The sequence below is a fragment of the Marmota flaviventris genome, chromosome 1 (genome assembly GCF_047511675.1).
Source record: "Marmota flaviventris isolate mMarFla1 chromosome 1, mMarFla1.hap1, whole genome shotgun sequence".
NCBI lineage: Eukaryota > Metazoa > Chordata > Mammalia > Rodentia > Sciuridae > Marmota > Marmota flaviventris.
Genome location: NC_092498.1, coordinates 7,055,239 through 7,065,788, shown reverse-complemented (window position 1 = coordinate 7,065,788; position 10,550 = coordinate 7,055,239). Strand labels below are relative to the sequence as shown.

At 45.8% G+C, this 10,550-nt stretch overlaps 1 protein-coding gene across 5 annotated transcripts in view; it reads left to right on the top strand.

The window, feature by feature from the left end:
* The first annotated feature begins 8,240 nt into the window (after positions 1–8,240).
* The window catches only part of Znf862 (zinc finger protein 862), a 41,183-nt gene continuing 38,873 nt past the window's right edge, over positions 8,241–10,550 (top strand). For all 5 annotated transcript variants that reach the window (XM_027943345.2, XM_071611025.1, XM_071611035.1 and 2 more), the window contains exon 1: positions 8,241–8,476. In XM_027943345.2, the coding sequence (XP_027799146.2) occupies positions 8,453–8,476 (24 nt within the window). In that variant the 5' untranslated portion in view covers positions 8,241–8,452. The remainder of the gene's footprint in view (positions 8,477–10,550) is intronic.

Genomic DNA, 10,550 nt, shown 5'->3' with positions numbered 1-10,550 from the left:
CAGGTTCCACCAGATGCGTCCACTGCTGTCCCTCTTATGACATTTGGACTCAGAGGCACTGATCATCTCCTCCCATGCCCATCCATCCCCCATCCTCCCAAATAAAATCACACTGGCAGCAAGTCCATGTGTAGAGTCTCCATCCAGGAACTGGTAGGAAGGCCGTGGAAGGGTGGCTCTGAGCCCTGCCTAGCCCAGCACAAAGACTTGGTCTTCTGAGGACCTCTGTGAATCTGTCATGGATTCACCATGGCATTCATGGTGACTGGTGAACCTGGGAAAGACACTTTCCATAACAGGGCTTTGGTGTCCTCCTCTATAGCAGGATAAGGCTGAATATAATCTGAAGACCTCTCCCATTAGGAGTCTACAGTGCGCCAGGTCATATCCCTCCACTGAATGTGATTTCAGCTGCAGCACATTACAGAATTCCATGGAAGCTCAGGAACAAGTTTGCTTCTCCTCCTCCTTTTTATGTCTCTCCCTCTCCCTGTGCCCCCACCCCCGTCTCTGTCTTTTGTTGTTGTTGTTTGGTTGGTACCAGGGATTGAACCTAGGGGGCTTAACCACTGAGTTACATCCCCAGCCCTTTTTATTTTTTATTTTGAGATAGACTTTTGCTAAGGCACTTAGGGCCTCACTAGGTTGCTAAGGCTGGCTTTGAACTTTGGCTTTGAACTTTCAATCCTCCTGCCTCACCCTCCCAAGCGCTGGGATTATAGGCAGGTGCCACCATGCCAGGCCTCAGTGAAGTTTTGATTCACATTTCCTAAATGACCAATGATGTTGAGCATTTTTTTTTTTCATGAGCTGTTTTCTGATATCCTCTTTCCAAGCTTCTTTTTCTTTCTGCCCTGGGCTTTTCTGACACACAGACTGCACAAGAGTAGCCAGGAAGGAATACAAGTGCAGCGATGGGATGTAGTTCATGTCTCTGGGGTGACCCTCAACCACTCAGGATGAGAGCTGCAGATAAATGCACCCCCTCCCATTCCTCAGAGAGTCATGGCGAGCATCCTGTACAATTCTGAGAAGTGCAACCAAGCCCCCAGTGCTCATACCACTGATCTCTCTCTCTCTCTCCTCTCTCTCTCTCTCTCTCTCTCTCTCTGGGGTTTACTGGGGATTGAACCCACACCCTTGCACATGCTAGGTAAGCACTCTGCCACTGAGCTACACTCCAAGTCACCACAGGGTGATCTCTAAAATGCACCTTTGTGTCAGTTCTTCCTCTTCCCTGCTTCCTTTCCCAAGTCCCTGTGAGATCCCTTTCTAGGACCAAGTTCTTGTCTCAGGCTCCACTTCCAGGACGGAAAGGGTGGGAGCCAGGCCAACCACTTCTGCTCTGGGACTTGGTGATGCTGAATCATAGTCCTCAGACACCCTGCAGGCCAGAGTCCCATCCAGTTAAAGCTATTGGCAAAGGAGAGAGGACCTAAGATAGTTGGAAAGTAAGAGTCTCTAGTTAATAGACATGGGACACAGGAAGGGGGACTCTTGGGTAAGTGAACATTGGGACCTGAATTGTACACAAGGCTATACATGGGGTCAGTCATACAAGTTGGTGGGATTCCTGAAAGGGCTACCACTAGGCGTATCCAATTTCCATATGTTTCCTAGAAACCATTACTTCCTGCAAAGCCTTCCCCCCTCCTTTTTCTCTGCACATCCAGCTCCTATCTGGTCACCTACACCCCTCGTTTATCTTCATCATGCTCCTCCAGCATCTGAGTCCTCCCATTTTCTAAATCTATCAGTCCCTGCTTAGCTCCTCTTTCTTTCTTGACCAGTAGGGATGAACACCTTCAATTCCTTCATAGCTTATATCCTTCTCACAATCCCTAGAATTTCCAAGTCCTTAGCCAGTATCTCTCCTATATCTCCAGTATCTCTCCTGTACCTGATGTAATGCAGTAAACCATCATCCTCCCCCTCCGGGGAATTCAGTGGTCCACCTTAAGTCAGCCATGGCAGTCAGTGGTGACCCTCCCACATATCTGGGTGCACCAGAATCAACCATGGCAGAAATGGTGACAGATCCCTATCATAAAACAAGAGAGCAATGTGCATGGGCATCCCCTCAAAAGCACTGTTTCTGTGGTTGTTCAGGTAACTGTTGCTGTGTAACAAATCCCCACAAATGTAAATAATCTCCATTAATTTTCTTATAGGTTTGTAGAACAAGAGCCTTACATAGCTGAGTCAGATTCTCTGCTTAGGACTCACAAACCCAAAATCAAATTTGGTGACACATTAGGCTCTTACTTGGAGGCTCTAGGGAACAATCTATTTCTAAACTCACTCAGGATGTTGAATTCAGTTCCTGGTAGCTGTGGGACTGAGGTCACCCCTTCCTGCTGACTGTCATCTCATCTCTCAGTATTCCTTCTTGAAGCCAGCAAGAGCACCTTGCATCTCTCTCTCTGGCCTCAAATCTCTCTGACTCCATTTTTGCCCCATATGGAGAAAAATCTACTTTTTATTGGGCTTTTATGATTATGTTAGGTCCACCTGCCTAAGCCAGGAACCCCCATTCTAAGGTCAACAGTGCCATATCACACAACCATGGAAGTAATCTCATCAGATCCACAGGTCCTGGAGATCAGGGTGGGGTTCTCTGAGAGCCATTTGAGAAGGTCTTCTGCCATGGAAGTTTTTCATAGCCGTCAACAGTCCCAGTTTGGCTTCAAAGACCCTACTTCCCACCTGGTGGCAATAGCCAACCATTGATAATTACTGATTCTTGATCACATATAATTTTCCATGGGGAAGGACCATCAGAAATGTGGAAAGAAAATGTGCCAAAGGACTGACATCCCTAAGTCAAGCAACTTTTATAATTTGATTACCTACCTGATATCTGTCCTCCTGGACAGGTGACACTAACATATATTTGCGTATCCAACTGTCAACTAGAACATCCACCTGGATATCACTTAGGTCCCAAATCCATCATGTCCAAAAGAGCACTTCTCACTTTCCCACCACTCCACCCACCTCCAAGTGTTCTCCTTGTTTTATTCACCCCAAAGTCCCATCCCACTCTATAGACCCAAAGAAAGCAAGTGGCCTGAAGCTACACTACTGAGCCAAGTACTGGGGACAACAATCAATGCTCCAAGAGACCAAGTCCACCATGTTCCATGTCCCCACTGAGTTCTTTGTTCTTTAAAAGAGCTAACCCCTTGCTTGTTTCATAACATCACATCTCATCACCCACTTGCTTGTGAAACCCCCATTCTGAGCCAGCATCCCCACATCCTCCCTCCCAGCCCACACTGTGCTCTCTGGCTCCTGGTTTGTCTATAGTAGAGGCTGCCCGACTGTCAACATCTTTGGAAGTTTCTTCCACCACCGTTTCATGACTAACACTAGGATCCTATTCCTTGAAGCCTCCACCTTACCAGGAAGCTAATATTTCTTTCACATCCCACCTCAGAGCCAGGAAGAGAGACACTTGACTTCTGTGATGTTCACGTTGTTTCTCCTGGGCCAGTTCCGGCTCTTCTTCCTGCAAGAGATCTCTTCCTGTGTTGCCTGTGTGGCTACAACACTCTATACTGCTCCCCACTGTCCCACTGGGCACTCCTCACCATTACAGAAGAATTCTATAGAATGGTTCAGTCCTCCTTTCCACCCATGCTCAGTGTTTGAATAAACATGTGAAAAATCAAAATTCTGATCTCACTGGACACAGGGGTGCTCACTTGGAATCCCAGGTACCTGGGGGGCTCAGGCCAATGCATTGCAAATTTGAGGTCACCTAGGCACTTGGAGAGAATCTATCTCAAAAACAAAAACAAAAACTGACCTTATACTCTTTGCCTCCTCACCTACAATGTCCTTCTCCTTGGCTCCACCCTGGGAATCCACTCCCACACCTAGACCTCATCTTTAAAAACCTTCAGATATTTACTTACCAGTCATGATTTCCTATCATTCCAGTTTACTTGCTCTAGTAGTTTACTGCTATCATTTTTGCTGTTTTTGTAATTTCAAATTCACTGACTTTATAACATTTACTTTTTATTTGTTTCTTCCTCGCCTCTCTCATGACTCAGCTTGGATTCACGGTCTACGTAGTGCCAAATGCAAATTATACGTACTTGAGGAGTTTTTAAAAATGCCAATACTTGGTCCCCATCTTAGACCTATTAAATCAGGATTTGAGAGCTCCATGGGTAGTTCTAATGTGCAGCTGCAATTGAGAATCACTTTTCTATCATTATGATGTGAATATCATTAATTCCCTTGCTTTTTTCTCCCCTCATTTCCACCCACCTGCAATATTACAATCTAGAGTTAACTCAAACATCTGTCCCAGTTTTGGCTTCAAAACAGAATTTTGCAGCTAGGTTGTTTCTATCTTAAATTTGTGACCATAAATCTCAACTCTGGTTGAAATTGAACTTGGCCATCTTATTATGTCTCCCCAGTAAGTTCTATTTCCCCTTCTCCAAGATGAATATGCATACCTCTCTTCTTTCCCTGGCTTCATTTTCATGAGATGACCTTGTCTCAAAGAGATGTCATCAGTTGAGAATTTTCTCAGGGAATCTACTTAAGTAAACCTATATCTACTCTGTCTTCTCCTTCTTCCCTCCACATAAGCTAGAAGTATTCCTGACCCAGTCAGGGATCCTCATGAAAAACAGGACCCCTTAGCACTAAGGGATGAATATTTTTCAGAGGAAATAAGACAGTGTAAGGCTCTAAGGCTCTAAGGCTCTCGATCTTAGAGGGTTAACAGCCATATCAAGAAATCAAGAGTTAAAAGGTGAACCCATCTTCCAGGCTGTGGGAATGAAATAACACGCCAGGAGATGGGAGGCTGGGAAATCTGCTCTGCTGAGATTATGTGGTCAGCAGAAGCCAGACAAAGTGGGGTCTGCACTATTTGGAAAATAATGATATTAGAGACTTTCCCAGATGATAAGAGTAATTCCAGGTGGTGAGAGGCAAATTCACACACAGCATACTCACTGAAGTAACCCACAGTTACCTTTACCTTATTAGCATAGCAGAATGTGCACCCCATGGTGGACACTTAACACACAAGAAGACACATGATGAGGCAGAGCGCAGGCACATCTGAAGTCCCACTTCTTCGTGTGCTGACTTCCAAAGATGCAGTTCCTGCCTACTCCAGGGATGCCACAAAACCTACTCTGCTTCATTCTTTGCTTGAGCCAGTGCTGTTACTCCCTTCTGGCTCAAGCAGAAGGTCCTAACTAAAACCTTTCTGTGCTGAGGTTCTTCCTGGGTCCAGCGCTCATTTCTACAACTTGGACCCAAGAACTCAAGTTTGGTAACATTCGCAGCCTAGAAAGAGCCCTTTGTACTCTGTCCCCAGCCCTTCTTTTCTTCCTAAGAGCTTGGGTCATAGCATCATCCATCTTTGTTAAACCATCACTTTCTTCCCATCACACAAGGCATGATCTTATGTCTCCCACCTTAGACCTCCCGTTTTGACCCCACATTTCCCTCTAGATACTGTCCTTTTTTCTTGGAACAATGGAAACCTTTCATGGAAATTTTTGTTGAATTATTTATCTACCCTAGATATCTCAACTGCCTTATCTCCAATAGTTTAATCCCAAAAGGACTTTTTATTTTTTTTTTAATTTTTTATTGTTGGTTGTTCAAAACATTACATAGTTCTTGATATATCATATTTCACACTTTGATTCAAGTGGGTTATGAACTAAGGACTTTTTAAATAAGAATATCAGAATAGCTCATGGGCAGAATATAGCTCTCCAAGGTGGGGACGTAGCTGACCGGGGAGCCCGAGACTGGAAGGCCACCTGGAACCCAGAGTTCCTCACTGTCTGCTTTCTCATCCACTTCACTTGTGTCTGTCTCATTCTTCTTCCTCATTAGCACAGACCCCTCTATCTCTGAGTGCACCTCGAGGAAAGTGGCTGCTCACAGCACACAGCTCTACCCACAAGGAAGGATGGCCTCTCTCTTGCATTCCTAGAGAATGTGTTCTTATTGGCCCTGCTGAATTTAGCTCTATTCAACCTTGACCAGGAGAGCAGAGTCATATAATAGAAAATAGTCACTCAGGACCTACCCAGGACTGATCATCAGAATATTTTATAATTAGTATGGCAATATATAAAATATTTACAATATAAACTATATTTGCTTTATTTTTATTTAAAGCTTTGAATTGGGACTCAAAAGAAATACTTGTATGTATATATATACACATATAAAACATAAGCATAAAACATATGTATAAAACATAAGCATATAATTTAGTGAATAATAATTGTAAAACAATCATCCAGGTCTGGAAATAGCAAACTTCTCACACCAGAAACCTTGCATATCTCTTCCCAACCACATCTGCTTCCTTCTGTCTTAAAGTTAATTTGACAGAGACATTTATAATACAGAAATCCCCCTTTATCCAGTTTTACTTTCCACCATTTAGGCTATCTGTGGTCAACTAGAGTCCACAAATATTAAATGGAAAATTCAAAAAATAAACAAAATTTTCAAAAATATTTTTAGATGTACATGGACACAATACCTTTATTTTATCTATTTATTTTTATATGATGGTAAGGATCAAACCCAATGCCTCACAAGTGCCAGGCAAGTACTCTACCACTGAGCCACTCCAGCCCCCAGGAATAAACAATTTATAAGTTTTGTATTGTGTTCCTCTCTGAGTAGTGTGATGACATCTTGCACATCTTGAACTCAGGGGCACTCAATCACTGAGCCACATCCCCAGCCCAGTTTTGTACTTTATCAGAGACAGGTCTCAATGAGTTGCTTAGCAATTCACCATTGCTGAGGCTGGCTTTGAACTCACTATCCTCCTGTCTCTGCCTCCCAAGCTGCTGGGATTACAGTTTATTATTTGTTATTATTGTTAATCTCTTACTATGCCTAATTTAAAAATGAACTTCATTACAGGTATGTATGTATAGGAGACAACACAGTATATGTAGGGTTTGGTATTGTCCACAGATTCAGGCACCAACTGGGGGGGTCTGAGACCATATTCCTTATGGATAAGGGGAGCTACTATAATCACTTACATACATATGACATTTGGAGGACTTCAACATGTATATCGGGAGGAGGGATACAATTCCATTCATAGCACTTCCTTTACCTGGCTAATGCCTACCTCTTATTTTAATTCCGTTCAGGTACCATTTTTCCAGGGAATCCTTGACAAATTCTCCCATATCCCCCTTACCACCTCACTCCAAGATAACAAATTATGCCTTCTTACCCCTTTCATGGCACTTGTAATTCTTGACTGAATTCCTGTAGGGCATGATGTAACATGGGGCATGTTGCACCAGAAAAGAGGAAACTTAACTTGCTGGCTGCTACCCGCTTCCCAGTCTGGGGCCACATGTGGCTAAGAGAGCACCTAGCAATTAGCCAGAAGGTATTGCCATGGATAGGCTCAGAACCCTTCTGCCCTCATGAACACTCCTGTCTCCCATTACTGCCTGTAGGATGGGTGTAGATGTAAATTCTCCCCATCCTGTTGACCTTTACCCTGATTGGCTCCTGTACATTATATTAGCTATGTGTGTTTTCTCATTAAAGGAGATCCTGCTTTGACTGTTCTCCCTGGCGTGTCTGATTGTCCTCCGGGAGGGAGGGCTGGGTATGGGTGCCAGTCGACCTTTACCTTTCTTGGTTCCTCCTGGTCCGGGCGTGCTCCCCCAATCTCTCCCGCAGGTCAGGAGGGAACAGGGGGCTAAAAACTCCGACAAATTCCTAGAGGGTCAGGACTGTGTTTCACTCTAGGAAACCTATGACAGTGCCTTTCTCGTGGCAGACTGTCAATGATGCTTTTGAAAACCTATGAAATTTGCCAGATTATATTGTTATATTGTATGCATGTACGAATATGTAAGAAAATTAAAAACAAAAATGTATGTAAGGAAAAGTATTGTTCTCCTGGTTAAATAAAGCCTGGAATCTTCAAAGCTGACGTTGGCACAGACCAATCAGGGCGCTGTGCCCTTACGGCGTGGTCTAGACGGCTCCTGGGCCGTTGCCTAGTAACCATCGCCCAGGGAGGTGAGAAGCGCAAAGAGCGACCACCCGGAGTCCAATCAGGACCCTGCCTTACGGGAGCCAATAGAAGCCTCGACAGTCGCTCACCCACGCCGGACTACACTTCCCGTGATGCCCCGCCGCCTCGGCCAGGCGGCTGCCGTAAAGCTGTTCGTTCGCACGACGCTGGTCCCAGCTCAGCGCCTCTCCGCACTCCTCTGGCGCTACAGCCCCCGACGTGCCAGAGCAAAGTTCTCGACCGCGCTCCCTCCGCGGCAGGGCGTCCTCCCCCTCCGGCAGCCGGGGTCCCCAAGTGGGTCGTGGCGGCATCATCCTCAGGCCGGGCCGCGGGGGGAGGGGGCGGCCTGGAGGCAGTGGCGGGGTCAGCACGGTCCGCGCCGGCGGGGCCATGGAGCCCAGGGAGTCGGGGAAGGTAGGACTGGAAGGGCCCGGGGGCGCCCACTCCCTTCCCGCGGACCCCTGCCTAGGCTCTGTCTGAGCGGGACAGTACGGGAGAAGTGCCGGCAGCTGAGCCAGCCCTGCAGGGAAGGGCTTGCCCTCCCGCGCTTCCTCCGCACTTCGGCGGCTGCCTCTGGGATGGACGCCACCCCTCGGGTTCTCGCATCTTCCCGCTCCCTTGCTAGCGCCTGGCCGGCCGCCCTCCGGCCAAGTGACCGCTCTGCTGGCGCCGGCTGGGGGGACCGGCCCAGTGCAGTGCTGGGAAAGTGCTACGTGTCTCCGTTCACCGTCGCTGCGGTCTGGAGGGGGCCCAGCTGGTTTTAAGGCTTTGAGGCTGGTTAAGACACCAGTGGGAGCCAAAGGGTGGGGATCGAGAGGCGGGGTGAGAGCCGGCCCTGCCTACATCCTGCTTCCCCAGAAAGAGCTGAAAAGCGGGGGTGGGGGGGCATCTGGCATGTTTCTTGCCCACTTCTCTCTAGATTATCCACTTCGTGGAGCATCTGGGCTTTGCTTAGAAGCATATTCCACAAACTTGTTTGAGGCTTTGGGCAAGAGGATCTTTGAGTTGGAAGAGGTGGGAGAAAGTGCTTGGAAACAGTTAAGGGTTGCTAGAGCTCCGAGGCAGTGTCAGCCTCAGCGTCAAAGAACCCCATGATTGTAGGCACATTAACTTTTGAGACAGTGGCAGCTTCTGGGATTAAGATCTTTCTGGATGTTCTTTGCAGCCAATTCCTTTTTTGGAGCGGGAAGCTCAGGCATGCCAGGCAAGTGCTCTACCATTGAGATTTGTCCCCAGTTCTTGAGGATTGTATTTTTATGGCACAGGGAATTCTCTCAGCAAACATTTTCAAGTGTTTATTGAGTCTCTTTCTTGAAAGGAAAAAAAAGTGTCCATTTAATAAAGACTTTGTTCATTGAGTAAGATGCCTGAAGGAGCCCTCCAGAAATACTTACCTTAGGAATTCGAACACACCCCAGAAAGAAGGAATAGGAGGATATCCAGGAAAAAAAGATTCCTGGAAAGACTGGAAAGTCTTTGCAAATCTAGCACCTGGCTGGCTAGGCGCTGGAAGACTTGCAAAAACACTCCTTGCTTAAGCACCTCTTCCATCTTCCTTCCCTCCACAAGCTAAAATGATGCGTTTTTCACACTGAGCCACATACACAGTCTCCAGGCCAAGACAATAAAGTCAATAGGACCTAAAGAAAGATTGGAAGGAACTATGTGCCAGCATTTTGTTAAGCACTTTGGGGAATACAAAAAAGGAAAAGGAAATGCCCTTACCCTTAGATAATATCCCCAGATTAGTTTAGATTGAACCTGAATTTAGATGAGGAGGGGCAAAATTTAAGGGAAAGAGGGTAAAAAAAATAATAATAACTTGACAAGCAGGGCAAGCCTGTAGTCCCTGCATTCAGGAATCTCAGGCCAGCCTGAATGACACAGTGAGACTCCTGAGACTCTAGGGGGAAAAAAAAAGTAAGAAAGAAAAAGGCATTAAAATTGGAATTAGTGAATTGAGTTGATTTAAACTGTTCCAGTCAATGGTAGGCTTTAGCCTTTAACAGGAAGAGAAGAATACAAATATTTTGGGAAATGGAGTAGGAATTGATGTCCTTCTGGGATCCAACCACTAATTTCACCCTTGATTCTAATCCTCTGTCTCCATCCTGGGAATTGATGATACCTAGAACCTTCTGCATGCTAAGCAAGCACTCTACCAATAAGCTACACCCCAGCTCTTTTTACTTATTTTGAACTCACCAAGTTGCCCAGGCTGACCTTGAACTTGCAATCCTCCTGCCTCAGCCTCTGGAGTAGCTGCGATTACAGGTGTGACTATCATACCCCGCTACTCTTGATTCTAATCTTTGATTGCAGAGTATCTCAAAAATATGCTCACCCTTCCTAAGTATATTTGTTTTCTACCCTAATAAATAAGAATATTATCCAAAAATGAAATAAATTGATTGTAAAACCAACTGGCAATGTGAGATGTGCTACAAATGAATGACAAGGCAATGGCCTGGGTAGACTGTGGTTTTGG